The sequence below is a fragment of the Meriones unguiculatus genome, chromosome 4 (assembly GCF_030254825.1).
Source record: "Meriones unguiculatus strain TT.TT164.6M chromosome 4, Bangor_MerUng_6.1, whole genome shotgun sequence".
Lineage (NCBI taxonomy): Eukaryota > Metazoa > Chordata > Mammalia > Rodentia > Muridae > Meriones > Meriones unguiculatus.
This window is the reverse complement of record NC_083352.1, coordinates 16,674,211-16,694,060: the sequence shown is the minus strand read 5'-3', so window position 1 is coordinate 16,694,060 and position 19,850 is coordinate 16,674,211. Positions and strand designations below refer to the sequence as shown.

The following is a 19,850-nucleotide window of genomic DNA, read 5'->3' as shown; positions in this document are numbered from 1 at the left end:
GGTATTTAGAAATGAGTAAGTGGGTTTTAAATGAATAACTGCATAAAAATGTAATTTTGGGGTGAGAGTGTAAAAGCCTAAGCAAAGTTCATTATTTCAAAATGGCTATTCTGATTGTACAAAAGCTCACTGAGATGTGTAGTTTGGGGCTGGGCAGGCATTTATTTGCAAGATGTTCCCATTTGTGAGCATAATAGAACAAAGATGTTTTTATTTAAGAATCACTTTTAATGTACCTGTTGACAGGGTAGGCTTTGTTCTGCTCTTCCTCTGTTGCTTTCTCTCGATGTTTTGGTTCTCGCTCTGCCTTATGTGAACTGTTTTTCCATGGCTGTATGAGCGTTTTAAATAAGAATTCCAGAGCTAATCTCCATCAGGCCAGGCAAATTGGTAGTACTAGGATGAATGAGCTTCACATATTAAATTTAAAAACAAAGGCAGGGGGGTAAAATGCAGAGAAAGAAAATGGTACACCTGTACCATTGCTCATCAAATCCAGCACCCCGACCTGTATAAGCAAAGTTTGAGGGGTGATGGTCCAAAAGGTGAGTCTGAGCTGGACACTGAGTCGTCATTGCAGTGAGCATTTGCAAGCAAAGAAGTGTGGACAAAGAAGAGTATATATACTGTGGGATAGATACACTGTGACACATTACGGCTTCCACAATAAAATTTTTTTCTTTGTTGGCGGGGGAAGGCTGCAAAGGTGAGGGAAGGTATGAGGGGAGGGGAGATGAGTGGGATTGGGGTACATAGTATGAAGTTTACAAAGAACCAATAATTTTTTTTTTAAATAAAAGAATACTACAGGTGCAATAATAAAGTTTGGGTCCCACATTTACCACCTGGTTGCAGACCATCTATGGCAAGTTACGTTATCTTAAAGAGCTCGGATTCTTACATTTGTGCAAGGGAGAAACACAACATGACTTATTAGATACACAGCCTTGATATTAAGTAAGATAGTTGGTATAATATACATAACACAACGTCTAATGATAGCTGTTACCATTCCAATTCTCTTTTTAAAATAATGGTCCTAATTTTAGCTCTCTGATCAGTGTTCCTAATCAAGTAATTAATAGCAAAGAATTTTGTGTCAAACAGACTCAAATGTGAAACTCTGTTCTTCTGTTTATAATAGATCAAAAGACATTGATTATATTATTTATCTTTAAAATCGGTTTTTCTCATATATAAACTGAAGTTAATGAGATGTACTTTAAAATTTAATCTTATACATAAAGCTGCATGGCTAAAGAATTTGGTGGTCTATCATATAATGAATGCTTAAATATGATGACTGCTTTAAAAATTATCATTATTAAATATAATAAATATTTACCTATGATATATATATATGTATATATATATATATATATATATATATATATATAGTGACATTCCAAAAATATCCTGTACAACGTAAGAGCAGAAAGTAGAAATCTGCCTGTTCTATAATATCGTATAGAGTTAATAGAAAGTGAAGGCTCTGTATTAGATACCTCCTCTGAATCTACTTTACTGCATAGCATGCAGGGCCATGTAGAGTGGTTTACACTTCCACAGAGCACTGTTAGCCCTTCCCTCAGGTCCTGGCTGCCTGGACTGGAGACCTGAGAAAGACTTTTATCCAAATAATGGCCTTCCTGAAATCATAGTTAGTTTTCCACTATCTAACCCTGCAGAGACACCTCAAAGATAAGAATAGTACAAAACAGGGCGTGGAGAGAACATGGAGACTGCTCCTGAGCTGGTATCTGCCAGTCTCAGCAGTACTGACGTCACGGCTCCCTTCACTTCTGTCCAGGCTCAGCAGTGCTGACATCACAGTTCACTTCTGCTTGAGCAAAGCTGACAGTCGCAACCTACTTAGTTGAGGCATTAACCACAGCAGTACAGGTACAATCCTACCAACAAGGAGGGGGCTCATCCAGAAGCCTTTCATCATGATTTATTCCCTGCAAAATCCTTCAGGCTCACTATTGACCCAGTAGATCACGTTTATTGAGTACTCACTCTGTACAGAGCTAATTAGTCAGAGGGTATATTCACAGTACAAACCTAAACCCATCATTTTGCATCTACTCATTAATCCATTCTGCATCCTAGGACTCAACAAGTATTTAATTAACATCTGATAATTGACAGACACTGGGCTGAGGGATAGGATGTGAATATATATATATATATATATATATATATATATATATATGTATATACAGGAAAATGCCTTGGTCAACCTGTCACTAGTGAAATGAATTTTCCTCTCTGTACCTGAAACTCTTCCTGGACACTGGTGATGTGGTGATGAGGTATAGCCATCTTTAAGGTGCAACAGTGGGTGGGGAAAAAAGTAAGTTAGTGGCCAGGTAGTGGCAATGAGGTAGAAGCCCTGATCACCGGGGAGCTGTCAAAGAAGGACAAACTAGAAGTGCACCTTTCATGGAGGAGATGGCGTTGGCAAAGGAGGCTGACCTTTGGATTTTGAGAACTGCCTCTTGCATAAACAAACATTTCTACAAGGCTGGGGAAACTGGTTTCAGAACCCTCTTGGGCAATAGTTGAGAAGGGTCATTTAGTGCCGCTTCTCATCTGCATTTTGCCGAATGGGTGTGTTTTCTCCCATGCTTGCCCCACCAGAACGAAGTGTCTATGTCTAGAAGTTAATGCTCCATTGTGCCGGGGGCTCTGCCGGCCTCAGCTAGGGGAGTGTAGACAATTATGGTTGTTCGTGACTTCTGTCTTCCTCCAGGCATTGCTAGTCAGTTATTTAGGCCAGTTCTGATAAATAAAGAGTAGAGAGAACGGGAATAGTGCTGGAATATTCTCCAGGTATGGTTTCAGTGGCCAGCTTGCCATGGCTCATACAGAGAAAGGCTCCCTGCTGAAGTAGTCACTTTGAACAGTTGCTTCAAAGCTTGATGAACCAATGGGCAAGTGACATCTCTGGGATTATCCATTGAAGGGGAGCAAGTGGCATGCTTGGTGCTTTGCAACAACAATGTTGAATGGAAGAAAGACAATCCTGTTCTTTGCTTTCATCCTTCTTGCTTGTTGTGTGTTTGCCAGTCTTTGAATGGTTTTCCTGAAAGAGGAGACCTTGAGAAAAAAGCATGGATGAATATGACTTTTATGTGATGTAATCTTTGGAGGCACAGACCAAGGACTTGTCATGATATTCCAGGAGAAAAGCCATGAAAGGGTGTGGTTTTTTTTTTTTTTTTTTGCATGAACTAACAGGTAGGTAGGTAGAGAGAGTTCAATCTCAGCAGCACTTGTACAAACGTACCCTTGAAACACCCTGTTTACCTAGCAAGGGCCATTATCTTTGTTAGGGGAAGAGGAGGGTGAGGGTAAGGGTGGGGTGCTTCTTCTCAGAGCAGTGTATTCATCAGGATTTTACTCGGCTTTGACTCAATAGTTAAGGAAAGGAAAAGCCTCAAAGGAAGAGTGGGCTATTGTAGTTGAAGTGTTCAGAGGCTTACACCAGCACGGTGAGGAGGGGAACAGTTATGACAGCTGGAAAGCAAAGGGTGGGAAATGCAGGAAGGAGCTTGAGCAAATGCGGCCCGAGCCAGGACACACCCTCCTCCTACTCCTCCCCACCTTCCAATGATGACTTCAGATGAATAGATTCATTAACGGACTGAGCCTCCCAGGCTTAATCAGCCTACCAAGCCGACACCGCAGGAAGCTACGGGCAGCATTTCTTATTCTAACCATAACAGACACGAATCACGCCCCTTGCCTGCACATACTTACTTTTAGGTTGTACTAATACGTGAAGAACAAATGTCTGTGGTCCTGAAGAACAACTTAAAGGAAGAAAGAGAGGAAAGTAGACTTTGGGGGTTGGGAAATTGTGACCCTCTGGAAACTGCCATGACAGGGAGGAGGACTGCCATGATGCCAGTCTGGGGAACCTCTGTGGGTCCTGTCAGCAGGAGGAAGCTGGGGCACAGCCACCCAATTCGCAGCTGGAGAAGGACAGATGAAAGGACACCGAGAGAGGAAGCCAAGGCAGGCAATTCTGCAGTGGGGACACAGACTACGAAAGCAGGCGACTCCGCATGAGACCCATGCAGCTGAGTGATTGTCTTCACATTTATAGACCTGGACCTCCACAGCTGTGAAAGCCTTCCGAGCTGCCCAGTCTCCCTCATGGAGGGTTTAGGAGCCTGAATAAGAACATGTAGATATTTACGTAAGACCAAGTGTTGTTAGGAACTGATTTATTTATCCAGTCAATGTCATTAAACGCCTTAGGTGAGTCGGGCGCTGTGCCAAGCAGTACAGAGGAGCAGGAATGATTCCGCGGAGCCTCGACTCTGCAGGGGAATGTAAGCAAACAACAGCAAAGCAGGCCAGTTTAATGAAGTCTATCAAACGCCGTGCAGGAAAGACTGGGCTGCAGAGAGACACAAACGGGGGCTATTATCCAGACACACGGCAAGAAAAGCTACCGGGGAGTAGTGATGAAACAGAGCCCTAAAGGCGTTTTAAGAACCGCAGAAACATACGACATGAACTGTATTGTCTCAGGCATCTGCCTTGTGTACTGTTCTGGCCTTAAGACTCACCCGCCCCCCAGATGAATAAAAAAAAAAAAAAAGTTAAATACACATAGTGAACCTTCACTCTTCCACAAAGAATGGAATCTCGTCACTTGCAAGCAAAATGGATGGAACCAGAGGATACGGTGTTTAAAACAAACAAACAAACACTATCCATGTACAGAGATAAATACCAATGTGTTCTCTCTGGAAGTTAAAAGAACTCAAACTAAACATAGAATAGTAATTAATAGAAGTTGGGATAGATGGATGAAAGGAGACTGGATTTGAACAGTGCACACTGTATACATGTATGGAAATGTTACACAGAATCACGTAAATGTGAACCACTAGAACGTGTTAATTGAAATGTAAATTATACTGCTGGGTGTGGTGGAGAACACCTGTATTCTTAACCCTTGGGAAACTGAGGCAGAAAGATGATAAAGACTAGGGAGCTCAAAGCGAGCTTGGGCGACATAGTGAGACCCTGTGCAAAACAGCAATTTAAAACAACAAAGAAAATAGACTAAATTAAAATAATTTAAGATAAAATACATTAAAATGTAAGCCCTGTGAAAAAAACGGTGATTATTAATTTTCTAGACGGCTACTGTGCTATGCAGAAGTACTTAAGCCCGCGAGAGAATGGGGTTGCTGTGTCCACAGGCAACAGCTGACTCCCTGACCTGGGGGTCATGGCCTCATCTCAGGATCGCACGGCTCAGGAAATTGCCTCATAGGCTACCTAAGCTTTAGGAGCAGAGAGAGACAGCTGAACCGTGAGACCATCCCCATCCTTGCATTTGCTGCTGCAGTTTGTGTCCAGTTCAGGCTTTCTTCGGCAAAGACCACCCCCTCCCCAAACTAAGAGCATCTCCCTGCTAGAATCGTGCAGAAGACAGTTACACAGCGGGTTCACCAATCACGCCACGTGACCGGTTCCACAGGGGAGGTTTATTAGGGGAAGAGGGTCGCAGAGACCGTCTCTGGACGAGGCAGGAGAGAAAAGGAGAGAGAGGAGGAGCTTTGAGTTCTCTTATAAGGCGACCCAGAGCATGCGCAGGTAGTTCCTGGTGTCCAGCAGGTGATCTTCTAGGTGGCCTCACAGATGCCAGATAACCAGTTTGTCAGGTCCCTTGGGGCTGGCCGTAGAGATGCCTGCTTACAGATCCCAACGCTCCCTGCGATCTAAATTCTCTATTCTAATTAAAACGTAACTGTGCATTCTATCTCATGTCTTCTGCAAAATGAGGTGCAGGACAAGCTGATACTTGCCATCTGACTTGGCTGGCAAAACATAAGCTGTGTTACTTAACAAGAGCTGGGTACCTTCAAGCAGTACTGTTGCACACATGACTGATGAAGTCCCTCTCAGCCCCTCAGCCCCTCAGCCAGGCGAGGGGGCATCAAACCACACAGAAAGGTCACCTCAGAAAGAAGAGACCTTTGGCCACTTGATAGCTGAGATTTTAAAATTAGGAAAAGAAACAAAAACATCTAAGTCACGGCCTTTAAGTCCAGCTGACCAGGACCATTAGAGAGCTGGCAGATCATTAGAGAGTGGTTGGTCTCTCCTGTGTATGTAGAGGGATCCGGGTTGAACAGATGTTTGCGTTTGGAAAGTGCTCACGAGTGACTCAGGCCCGTGATTCTCCACACCAGAGCGCTTTTTGCTTCAGGAGGGGTAATTTCGGCGACATGATTTCTGAAAAGCTCTGTAACCGTGGATCCTACACACAGGCGGAGACACACGGCTGAAAGAGGTAACAAATGTCACCTGTCTTCCTCAAGTGGACAAAGGCTGAGCCAGCGGAAGTCCAATCTGTGGTGTAACCCCTTCAGGCGTGGAACTGCAGGCAGGCGATTTCCTGGGAATCATAGCTTCAGACAGGCGCATAGAGGAGAATGGCGAAGAGTGCTGTCCTCTGCCCAGCATGCCCTGACTCCTTTCTGCAGCGGGGTGCAGGACGTATCATAGAGGCGGGGGGTGGGGGGGAGCTTCTTACATGCCTTTGGCACATAACATGGTGTGGGGATGACAACCGCTGGACCACTATCGAGAGACTAAAGAATGTCAGCGCCAAGAGTCGGGGTTATATTTGGAGTCATGTGATTCCACATTTCAAGTCCAATCATGTAACCCATCTTTAGAGGTAGGGAGAGGCTGTGACTCTCCCCCTGCTTCGCCTTTCTCAGACATGGGGAGTTGAAATTAATAGGTGAATTGCACACAAATTGCTTAACATTTAAAACGGTTTAATAACACAATGTTCCTATTGGAAGTAATAGAAAAGGCACAGCAGAGAGATCGTGACCTGAACTAAAAATTTCAGTTTCGTTGTGTTTCACAGTCTGTGAAAAGTGGAGCCTCGGAATCAGGAAACGGTGGCCTCTCCCAGGGTTTGTCTCAGTGTAAACTACGGCAGGAGAACAGCAAGAATGGGAACTACCTTCGGTCCACACAGCTCAGGACTTCTTCAAGGGTCAGACTGGCAGAGCTAGAAATGGCTCGGGATGTAGAGAATGCCTGACGATCTACTAAAGAAGCCAGCTAAAGGACACCTCAGTGCCATCAAAATAAACAATGACAGAAACAGAAGACAAGCCACTGGATAAATAAAAAAGCCAGCATTCTTACTCTGACATACATATAAATAAATGAATTACATGAAAAATGACTGATTTTCTAAGCTAGTCTGGCTACCTCCCAGCTGCACTCCCCCAAACTACTTGCTAATATGCAGGTACTGTCTGGGCTGGATCTGCTCCATTAGGCTCTCTCCACTCTTTCCATCTTCTTTCTCCTCCCTCTTCTTCTTCCAGCCTTGTGGTTCCTACCTCAGACCCCAAGCCTGGGAATAAAGGTTTGGCCTACTTTTATTCTGCCCAATAATTGGCTGTCAGCAACTTTGTTAACCAGTCAGAGAGAGCAATTGGGGAGCAAAGTTTACACAATATCATTTGGTGTGTGTGAGAATGTACTTGTCTGAAATGCAACTAGATCTTGGGAACTATTAATTAGCATTTGTATACATAGCACCAGACCAACCCTAACAATATTATATAAATCATTTAAAAAAACTATTAATTTGTCAAGCCCTACCTCTTAGCATGAATGAAGTAGATCTTTATATTTCCAGAAAAGCTTAGGGTCTAACTCTTTGTTTCTCTCATGTTTCATTTGTGGTTTTGAGGATATATAAAGACAAACAAGGAATATGGAACTAATAAGAACGGCCAACAACATCCAAACACCATGGTCAATATAAGTCAGTCCCATTGGCCTTGAATTTGAGTATATTGGAGGTAAAGCACACAACGATACCCTTCATTGTCCTTGTAATGACACTTAAGTGGCGACTGCCACTCCAATTTCCTGAGACTTGAAAGAAAATACTAAAATTTCAGCTTTAGTTTTGTAATTTGTATTGACGGATTTTAACATTTGGCTACCAGAGCTCTGGTCTGCCTTTTGTGATTCTGCCCTAAGTCTTGCAGAGCTTTGTGAAAGAAGGCAACACTGTTAGTCAGCACTTCCTAACTGTGGAAAGTTTCTGCTTATTCCTTATGTGATGGAAAACAAAGGGAATATTCTGGGGAAGTTAGTGTTAGCTGACCAAGGAAAAAGGATGATTTGGTATGTGTATACATTGTATAATAATTATATACTCAACTTACCATATCCATCTCCATCCACGCTTCACTTGAGAGCCTCAGAACCTGCCTAAAGCTTATCCCTTGACCAGTGACAGACATCTCTTCTTTCCTCCAACTCCTGTGCCTGACATCCCTTGTGTGCCTCTATGCCTGTGAGATCAACTTTTTAGATCCCACAAATAGGTGACAGCATTAGAATTTGTCTTTCAGTTTCTTTCTAATCCTTCCTAGGAAAGACACATTAACTGGATCAGAGATAGGGAAATGAGAGAAAATAGGGGGATAGTGAGAGATAGAGAAAGGAGCATAGAGAACAAAAAGATAGCAAGAGACAGAGAATAAGGGAAAATGGGAGTGTGTGTGTGTGTGTGTGTGTGTGTGTGTGTGAAAGAGAGAGACAGAGACAGAGAGAGAATAATGAGAATAGTTGGGTTATAAGGATGAGTAGCTAAGGAAAGGGAAGCTGTCAGCTGGGGTAGGTTTAGGGTAGGGGAGGAGGTGAGAAAGACCAGAATGCTAGCACAGACTTTGAAATGTGTAACAGGGACTTGTGGGAGCCTGGAGGCCGGCACAAGCTTTAATATACTGTTAGGCACCACAGGCACCATATGTCCCTTCTGGCAGAGGTAAGGGAGATCACTCCTTTAGGCAGATGGGAACCAGTTTCACAAGTTCCTAAGGAAGGCTGGCTTTTGTCTAACTGACCGAGGCCCTCCTATAGTCTGGTTTTAGCGCCTTTCTGGATATTCAGGCAACCCGAGCCCTAACACCGTCCTTAACTCGAAGCTGTGTCCTTGGGTGTTGAGAGATGTCCTTGCAGAATTTGAAGAAAAGTTCCTTTTCTTCTTTACTTTGGAGTAAATAGGGCCTGAGCTATGGGAGTGTTTCCCTGAGTGCTAATCCACTCACAGACCCCAGCACTTACAGCAGCATTGTTTCTGGACTGAGCATGGGATCCCAAAAGACAGATAGCCATTTCTGTAATGGTACTGCCATGGTGTTGCTAGACTCCAGTATGTAGATGTATGCAATATTTTTTACAATACTTCAAAAAATGTATATAAATACTAGCATATAGATATATAATATATACCTAATGCATATTATATAATATATAACTAACATACTGTTATTTATATTAATATACACCATTGACATATAATAACATTAATAATTATCCATGTACAATGTTAACACAATGACGTTTAACATAAATATGATATAATAATAGAAAAATATTATTTTCTTAAAATAATTTTGCCCTTTGATATGTATTCCGTAAGGTTTATAAAAATGCTGCTACACAGAATGATAGTAAATTTGAAAACGGTAAATTTGAAAAACACTCAAATGCAGATCAACACTGAAACGCATCAGTGCAGGCTACTGCACAGCTATGGAATGTCTGGGTGACATTCTTTCAAGAGTCAGCAAGCCATGGCCCCTTGAGCCAAACAAATTCACCATTACTTGTGTTTCCACGAGCAACGGTAAATTAATGAGTTTGGCCTAGATGTGTTTCATACTTGGGTGATAGGATTTGACCCAAATTGCCTCTACATGTAGTAAACCGCAACTCTGCTTGACACGTAACATAACTCAAGAGTGCTTCCTTGTAACCTGGAAACTGAGCCTCAGCCAACCACAACGGCGGATGCCTCCGCAGACTACAGGCTGACAGCTGGCCCTTAAGCTCCAGACAGAGAACGAGCAATTGCTCCAAATGGTAATTATTTCAATCACTCGTGGGTCAAAAATCACGGAAAAATAAACTTTGTTTCATAATTAACCTAAGTGGTAAGACTGTCACACAAAACCGGAAAACGAAATTATGAAGTCAGATAGTAATTACGGCGAGGTCAGAAAGTGAATGCAATGACTGAGTGAGGCACATGGGACTGGAAAGTAGCCTGTGTGTTTATTCATTACACACACATGAACACACACACACACGTTGGGGTTCTGGGTTATAGGGGATGATTGATCAAGATGAATTTAGGCTTCTCAAGTAGCAAGGGGCTCAGTCTCTCAAGGACCGAAGTCTTCCAGCTTCCTAGAAGCTCTTTTTATTGTTACATAAAAGGCACTTTTATCAAGTCAATTTCTGCATATCAAAACCTCTTATCTGATCTGGGGGTTGTCTTAAGAGACCCAGCACCTAAGTAATTCTCAGCCATAGGAGACTTTCTGGTTTGCCAGGAATGTCTGCAGACTAATTTATGCACCGGCTCTGAGAATCCTTCAAAGGAGCAACCCCATAAAATCTCAGATAACATTCACTGGTAAAGGTCTACTTCAAAGCCTAGGTGCCATCTCTTTGGAATTTACTCCAGATACAACAGTTCTGCTAAAATTCTGCAACATACACAATCTCACACGCAGACTCTCTCTTTTTCTCTCTTCCTCACCACACACACACACACATACACACACACACACACACACATGCATGTGTGCGCAGATTGTTTTTAGTTCATAGAAACTGTACTTAAAATATCTTTGGTTCCTACCAGGAAAACTGAGCTAAGTTGCTCCCTTTCTGCTATAAGTTCATAGAAACGTTTGTTGTTTTTGGAAAGGATATTTTAATACGTATTGAACCTAAAAGGAGAGACAGGGCAGTTACTAGCTGCTACAAGCACCTGCAGACCTTAACCCCAGAAGGAGGGCTGTGGTGACGCCAGCACCACAGTAAATGCTGAACCCAACAATGGTTTCAGCTATTGGGGAAGGAGAGCGAGAAGGGACAGGGTGGCCACTTACTGTAGAACTTAGTTACTAGAGTTAAAGGAGCCGAGCCATGACTGAAACACTAGACAAACAAACATAATCTTAAGACAGGGCAACGCTGCTTCCCCGACCTGTTCTCAGCGAAAGCTTTTAATACAGGTATTATGAGTTCTAACATTGCATTCAACAAAGAGAAAGACAACTTCTTTTGATTTAGTACAGCAGGGAAGGAGTAGGAAAAATAATCTAATCGTACTACCTAGTATTATTAGATTATTAGAAAAATAATCTAATCAACGATGAAAACAAAGAGGAGGAAAAAAAAGAATAAATAGAACAAATAGTAAGAACTAGTATCCAGGTAATTTCAGATGTATGTGTGACATTAGTAAACACTGACTGCTCCTCGACTAAAAGATAAAGATTCTCTAACGATAAACAAATCAATGAGGTTAGATGTAATTTACAGGTACAGGAGGAATACTAATTTCCTTTATTGTTACTGGGGCATGTTCATTGTACATAGCAGTACAGGCCATTTTCATACAAATATAGAGTGTACTCCCCCCCCAACATTTTTCCCTCCTCCCACCAGTCCCCTTAATTCTTTAGGTCATCTATACATACATGCTTTTATATGTTGATAAAAAAAAAAGAGAATCCACAAATGGAAAGAAAGCACATAATGTCTGTCTTTCTGATGCTGACTTAATTCCCAATCTCCAGTTGCATTTTTTTTTTTTTTTTTTCTGGAAATGAGATTTTTTTTTTCTTTGTGGGCGAATAAAATTCCATTTTGCATGTATACCGCATTTTCCTTCTCGATTCGTGTTTTGGGTAGTGTTAGCTATCGTGAGCAGTGCTGCAGTAGCCAGCCATGTGCCCACCTCTCCGTGACAGGCTGAGCTGTTCCTGAGCATGGTACAGCTGGGCCACATGATATAGTTCTACTCTTAGATTGCGGAGGAGCCTGCACACTCATATCCATAGTCGGGGGACAAATCTATGATCTCGATAGCAGTGCGTAAGCATGCTCCTTTTCTCTGCATCCTTGCCAGCATTTGCTGCTGTCTGGTTTTCTCGCTATTCTGATCCGGCTGAGGTGGAAATCTCTCAGTTTAATTTGCGTTCCTCAGATGACAGTGAGACTGGACATTTCCGTTTGTTCACTAGCCAGTCCTGCTTTATTTTTTGAGAAGTATCTGTTCGTTTCCTTGGCCTGTTTATTAATTGGGCTGCTTGGTTTCTTTACGTTTGGTGTTTTAGTTCTTTGTGTATTGTCTGTATAAGTCCTGTGTTAGATCTGGAGTTAGCACAGATTTCTCTCCCATTGTGGAGGCTGTTTTTATTTTATTTATTATTTATTATTATTTATTTTTATTTCCTCTGCTATACAGAAGCTTTTTAACTTTATGCGGTCTGGTCTGTCAACTTTTAGCATCATTTAGCATCAACCGTCTGAGGAAATCCATGCCCATATCAGTGTTTTTAAGTGTTTTCCCCGGGTTGGTTTCAGAGTTTCAGGTCCGGTGTTAAAGATCTTTGTTCCATTTGGCATTGGTTTTTGCACAAGGTGACAGATGGGGACCTAGTTTCATTTTTTTGTCTGCATGTAGATATCAAGTTTTCCCATTTGTCTTTTCACCAGTGTATGTTTGGGGCATCTTTGTCAAAAGTCAGGCAGTTGCAGTCATTTGGGTTAGTTTTAGGGCCTCTAGTTTCGCTCATGGATGCAGGCATCTGTGTTTGTGCCAGTTACCATGACCCTGTAGGGTAAGTTGAACACTATTATGGTGACACCTCCAATGTTGCTCTCTAAGCTCAAAATTGCTTTGGATGTCTGGAGTCTATTGTGCTCCCAAGCTAATTTTAGAAGTTCAAAAGAATTTTTATGTGAAGAATATCATTAAGATTTTAATGGGGATTGGACTGGATTTGAAGATTGCTTTTGAGAATGAGCCATTTGCTGATCTGTGAACTTGGAAGTTTTCCCATATTCTAGTGTTTTCTTCAATTTATCCTTTCTTTCTTTCTTTCTTTCTTTCTTTCTGTCTTTCTTTCTGTCTTTCTTTCTTTCTCACTTTCTTTTAAACAGAGTCTCTCTAATAGTAGGTCTGGCTGTCCTGGAACTCACTATGTAGACCAGGTTGGCCTTGAACTAACAGAGATTGCCTGATTCTGCTTCCTGAGTGCTAGGATTAAAGGCATGCACCACCATGCCTGGATTTCTATTTCTTTTTCCCCCCTGTTTAACATTTTTATGGTAGAGGTCATTCATTTCCCTGGTTAGATTTACTCTGAAGTATTTTTGAAGCTATTGTGAATGTGATTGTTTTTCTGATTTCTTTCTCAGCATGTTTGTATGTTGAGTTCACATTGCTACTTTACTTAACATGTTCATCAGTTTTTAGAGTTCTCTGCTAGGGTCTTTAAGGGCTTACAGTAGGAAAAAAAGGCACAATGTCTTCAAATAAATATCTATATTTACCTCTTCCTTTCTTAGTTGTATCCTTCATATTTTCTTTTCCTATCATACCACTTTAGCTAAGGGTTCAAGCATTACATCGAATACGAGTGGAGAAAATGGGCACCCTTATCTTGTGCCTTAGAGTTTTCTCTTATTTGGTATGATATTGATTATAAATTTTTCTAGATGGCTTTATTACATCGAAGTATATTCCTTTTATTCCTAGTTCCTTCTGCAATTTTTATCATGAGGGATGTTGGAGTCTGTCAAAAGGTATTTCTACATCTGTTGGATGATAGTGTAATTTCTGTACTTGAATCCATTTATATGCTGTCCACTTATTGATTTTCTTATATTGAACTATACTTTCGTACCTGCATTGAAGCCAACTTGATCAGTATAGATAATTTTTGGTATTTTTAAACGGAGTTTGCAAGTCTTTTATTTAGAATTTTTGCACCTATGCTCATCAGGAAGGTTGGCCTAACATTTCCATTTTTGTTATGTTTGCAACCAGTCATATCAGGATAATTCTGTATTCATAAAAATGTGTTTGCATTCCCTTTATATCATATTAAATAGTTTGGGTTTATTATTGAGATTGTATATTTTTTAAAAGACAAAGCAATATGGCATCTCCAGAGATTATATTTTTAACTACATTTTTTCTCTTCCCTTTCCTCCCTCCAAGCCTTCCCATGTAACTCTCCCCACTTTCTCTCTCTTTCTGTTGAACAATGAGGACATCAACAAACACGGCAGACTTCATGGAAGAAGCCCACAAGGCCTCAACCCTACACACAGAATAGTTTTTAAAACATTGGTTGTTGGAAATAAGATGGTGTCGGGCTATATATTTATTATTAGTCCTATGATTATCATGGTGGTAATATTTAACCCACTATCACAATCAATAAGACACAGACACCTGTTAAATTTTGTAATTGTCTTATAGCCTTGAGAGGGGCAGATATTCTACCTCCAGCCTCCATCCAATGCTATCTGTGTTAGCCATTCCTATTTGGCCCTATCTCCCATCCATAATTTTATAAATACTTGCTTATCCTTCACTTTCTTCACTCATGCCATCCTCAGAGTCCTTCCTTCCCGCCCACATGGTTCCTTCTCCATGCTAACCCATCGTGGTGTACTTCTTTTTCCTCTTTTCCCGTCTGTTTCCCTCCTTCCTGTGATTTTCCTATCCTCATAGGAAGCCTGTCTCCTTCTACCCTGTCTAGGTACAAGCCTTTTTTATTAACCAATCAGGAATAATGTCTTAGGCAGGTTTACACAACAAGGATAGGGCAGTAACCATATCTTGAGGGTAAGTAATTACCATCAAAATACAAGGATCATACCAACCCCCAACACTTTGGTGTTAGTTTTTCTTTACAGGTATAGCAGAATCCACCAGGTATCATGTGTGTCTCTACAGTTTTTCAGTTAAGTTTTCCTTTTGCACAGGTCTGGCTTCTTACAGACCAGAGTACAATGTTTTGTCTTCTTGGCTCCATTTATGCCTAGAATCTTACTCATTTCTTTTACATTTTTCAATGTATTAGTCTGTAGGTTTTGAAGTCAAGTCCTAATGAGCTGCGGTTTGTTGCTATCTGTTGCTGGTGTAATGTTTCTTTTTAATCTCTGTATTACTTTGGGGTTTCTTGCCCTTTCTTGGTTGTTAGTTTGTCTATGGTTTTTGATCTTTTCAAAGAAATCAATTCTGTGTTTCATTGATTCTTTGTATTGCTTTTGTTTTCAAGGCCTGAAAAACATTTGCAATTTGGAGAACAAAATAAACATTCTTCCAAAGTTTCTGTGAGCATGTTCGTCTCTACAGCAAAGAAAGAGTGCATAAAACGTAAGAATTAACAGATACCTCAACAAAACAATAATGTTTCATGATGCTATAAAAATTTTAAATGTGGCAGAAAATATTTTTCATGATAGTAGCAAGAATGCATAGGAGTGTACTTTACAGAAGGAGTAAATTGTATGGGAAAATTCTTTGGAAAAAAAAAACTTATTGAAGGATATTCTAAAACTAACCAAAATAATTTAGGATAAAAGTCAATTTGCTGCCTCACAGTGAATTGATATTTTTAATGGAATTTGACTAATGGATACCAAAATTAATAAGAAAGTAAGAGCCAAGGATCATCAAAACTACTATAAAAAAGAAGAGCATCCATGCCAGATAGTATAGCAGCTCTGCTGTATGGCTACTAACTAGAGCATTGCAGTGTAGAAAAAGGGACAGGCAATAGAGCTAGTGAACAGCAAAGACAAAAGAGACCTTGGTCCATTCTGAAGATTGCCATATGAGATTACTTTGTTAATTATAGATGGGGAAAAAAAGAACTATATCACAAACATATTGTAATAATTCTCCATTTGCAACGATTCACTTAAATATCTACCTTGCTCCATCATCATAAAAATAACCTCTAGCATTGATTGACTGCTCATCCCACCCCAGACAGACTAGTCTAGAGAAGCTTTCTCTGTCATTTCACCTCTGACTTGGCCCCATCTCTATGCAGATTGTGCCCTGTCACACTGTGTAAAAGTAACTTTTATTCACCAGAAGAATGGATGAGATGAGAGTCATGCCAAAGCTGTGTGAATACACGGTTTGGGCTTTGCTCAGAGCATTTCTTTTTCTGTTCTAACTATCCCTAGACCTGGAAGCATCTAGCCTCCTTACAATCTAACCTAGATCTAGAATGTTTTCAGCTTCTGAGACTTACTGCTGAATAAGCTCACCCTTTCTAGTTCTTTTTGAACTCTAGCTGGCTGGTTCAACTCAGCTGTTCTCGCTCAAACTCCTCTCCTAGTTGACTGATTCAAACTGGATTCTCTCACTTCTGATTGAATTGTTCTGCTTGGCCTCCATCTAACTGTAGCAACCTGGCTCCTCATTCTCTAGCTTATTCTGTCTTTACCTGTGTCTAGCTTGTCTCTGTAAAACCCTCCAGGCAAAACTGCCTCTGGTCCCTCTCTGCCCTGGTCATAAGTTGCCTCTCCTCTCTGTCTGTTCTTGTGTTGGGTATATCCTATCTCAGACTCATTCTGTCAAATCTTTGATTTGTCATGTTGTCTGCCTCTCAATTAGATGTCACTTTCAAACATGGGTGCTTCCTTCTCCAAACTAACCTTACCTACACTATTTGGGACTAAGGGTGCATCTGTATTCTAGCCAGAGGGATTAAAGGTGTGTGGCCTGTCTGTATTCCAGCTGGATCACACAGACCTAGATTTTTCAGATGTGATCCCTTTCCAGAGTATCCATACTGATGGATTAAAATTCCTCTACAACACGCTAAACACACAGCAGACCTCGCTTGTCACCCTGGCAGCTGGTAAGCCCTCCCTCTGGATAGTGCTCTCTGTAGCGACCTGGCAAAGAGAATGAAGTGCAAGGTCCTAAGGAACCTAATGAACCCAACATTCCAGAGACAGCTCAGAGGATGGAGTAGCCCTGGACTTGTTCCCCTGCACTTCAAAACATAGGACAAAGCAAAGGGCAGCAACCACACAACCCTAAGAAGCCATCTCAGAAAACACAAATGGGCATGTCATATCGCAGATAGAAAATAATGGCTGTGTCTTGGAAGGAGGCGGGTCCAGGAGGGGTCTCTATGGCTTCCGGTGCTATTTAACTGTGACAACGGGCAGAACGGAACCTCTTTCAGTCTGATTCTTCTTTCCATATCTTTAACATTTCATACTTGTCTGTGTTTTACAAAATGAATGCAAAAGCTGCCATATTAAAGAGTTGGGTGGAGACAAAGGATCGTGGCACTCCTGTGACTCCCTCAGGCATGTCTTCAGGAGGCGGCAGGTGCTTGGAAACCAGACTCACTTTTTTTCTAACTTCTCCCTTCCTGGTAAACACTAAAGCTAACAAAGCCAACACCAGCGGTCTATTCTCAGACATGTCATCAGACCTGTTCATCTGTCATCTGAGGCTTCCACTGCCTTGTGCATGGCAAGTCTCAGTAAATAGTGTTGACTGAGCCATTTATAAAGTGGCATTAAACCATTATAAACCAAATTAAGCCATGTTCATTTAAATCGCCTAACAGGTGACAGTCGAGTAAGAAATTGATTTCTTGGGTGCAGTGTTAGGAGAGGCAGCTCTCCTTTCCTTTAGGTAGGCAGGAAAATAGATGGGAAAGCTTGTGCTGACTTGGCTTTAAAAGCTTCCCTGGGCTTTGTTTTCTCTGCAAGGTTTTGCTCTTGCTGGGCTAATACCTCTCCTGGCTGCCTTTGGCTGACCTTGGGCTTTCTCTGTTTATCCCACACAGAGGAGTTTCCATGTTAGGAACAGTCCTGCTCTTAAGCTCTTTGTATTCTCCTCCTGATGGTGTTTGCCTTGCCTGCATTCCGAAGTCTTGGGATGGAGTCAGACCTCCAGAACCCCCCTACCTCCACCCCCAGTGGTCCCTCAGGCTGCTCTCACCTAGCCTTCTTTTGCTTTGAAATTCACAACCTGAACCAGAACTAAATGGAAACAGGTAGCTTCAAAACACCTCTTATTTCCCCTAGAAGCATATTTCCCCAGTGTATCAAGTGGGTAATCTTTCCTCCATCGCCTGCCTTTCTCCCTGAGAAAACTATCCGTTTTCTGGGATCCATTCCTTGGCCTCCCTTTTGTCTGGTTAGTTCCCTTAGGAAGACTCTGCTCTGGTGCTCCAGGGAGAAATCTTCCAGTCATTAAAGATCAAAGCACCACTCACTGTCAGATCCTAGGCCCTCACCCTTCCTGCGCCCTGAGGAGATGGTAACAAATGCTCTTGCATTCATGGTTCCAGTGTCTTCTTGCTCTGAAGGGAAGGGGTCCTTGGAGTACCAGTTAGGCCACAGCTACTTCTGAATTTGTCTTTGAGATTTTCCGACAAAGAGAAGGCTTCTCAAATCCCAAAGGAGAGCCACAGAGAAATGTAAAGGGGTAACAGCAATTGTCTAGAGGATTGCTGAATTCATCCTTTGGCACCAACAAAGGATTGGATGACCAGGAAAGACAGAAGAAAGGAAAGGTACAGCTTTCCACATTTGGGATGGGAGAAGTCCAAGGTTGGAAGTTCATTAAACAGCTAGCTTGGTTCGCCCTTTTCCCCCTGTTGGTCCTGTGGCATCCCACCAATTTTACTTACAGTTTTCTGAGAACAAGAAACAGCTATTCAGTGAGTCTGCTTATCCATGTTCTCCAGTTTGGGAATAGACAGGGGAGAATAAAAATGTCCTTGTCTCCAATATGGAACACATAGGCTGATTGGAGAAGCAAATAATGAAATAATATGCAATATTTTTTTAACTGTGACTTAAGAAAATATTTGTTTGTATAATGAACACACAGAAAGCAAAGAGGGAGGCACCCAACTCAAGGTCCTGATGTCAGAGTTTGCTGACAGCAGATGTGAGCGCAGGGGTGTGACTAGCAAAGTTCAGTCAGAGGCAGGAACCAAAAAGTGTGCAAGGACAAGATGAGCCTTGGAGGACCATAAAAGACCAGGCTCCAGGCAGCTCAGCAGACTCTGGTCTCTAGTGTACCTCAGCGCACATGATCCAATATGCTAGCAACAAGGGACCGTTCCAATGACCATGTCTCCTACCAGGATCTCCTGCCTCTGGCTTGTCTCTGACATCGGAGAACACTGACTGTCCTGAACCCTGGTTGACTTGGCCAAGCACAGCTGAGGCTGTGGCCAGCTAGCCTCCATGGTCTTATGGAACATCTACTGCAGAGCCAGAGGCTAGTCACTTCCCTTTCCCAACCAGTGGATGTGAGCGTGGGGCCTGCTGTACACTAGGCAATTGGGCTGTGACCTGCTGTCCACGAGTGAACTCTGCCTCTGGATATTGATGGCATCTCTTAGAGCTAGATTGTTAGGCTGTTGGATTTGTTTGTTGTGAATTGTTTTCCTTCCCCTGATGTATGAACAATAAACTGTGCCTTTGAAAAACACCTGACTGTCTGCCTCTCTGTGTTGTCTAAGTTATGCTTGAGGTTTATTTGTGTGGGTGTGTGCACATGTGTGGTGTATGTGAGTGCAGGTGCATGCATTCATGGCTTACTTGTGGACATCGGAGGACCATTTTTAAGAGTAGGTTTTCTCCTTTACTTTGGGTTCTAGAAATGGAGCTCAGAGGTCAGGCTTATATAGTAAGTGCTTTTGCCTGCTGTGGCATCTCATTGGCCCAAATTATTATCTTTTAAATTTATTTATATTTTTTTGTAAAGGGTTTCACTGTGTAGCCATAGCTGGCCTGGAGCTCACTGTGTTACCCAGCTGGCTTCCAATTGGAAGCAATCTTCCTGCCAAGTGCTTGGATCACAGGTGCATGCCATTACTTTTTTTATTTTTTATTTGAAAACAGTATGAAATCCTAGAACAATTTCTGGGGATTGGGTGATAAAGGCAGAGCACCTGGGC

The 19,850-nt window shown here is 41.9% G+C and overlaps 1 protein-coding gene across 5 annotated transcripts in view; it reads left to right on the top strand.

Annotated features, from left to right (window-relative positions):
* Ido2 (indoleamine 2,3-dioxygenase 2) overlaps positions 1-19,381 on the top strand; it is an 88,535-nt gene extending 69,154 nt beyond the window's left edge. For 2 of the 5 annotated variants that reach the window (XM_060381500.1, XM_060381498.1), the window contains 2 exons: positions 15,174-15,271; positions 19,032-19,381. In XM_060381500.1, the coding sequence (XP_060237483.1) occupies positions 15,174-15,271; positions 19,032-19,129 (196 nt within the window). In that variant the 3' untranslated portion in view covers positions 19,130-19,381. Of the gene's footprint in view, positions 1-6,910; positions 7,145-15,173; positions 15,272-16,648; positions 16,773-19,031 lie in introns of those variants that run through there. The other 3 variants (XR_009591319.1, XM_060381499.1, XM_060381496.1) reach the window with 3 other exon arrangements.
* Positions 19,382-19,850: the final 469 nt, after the last annotated feature.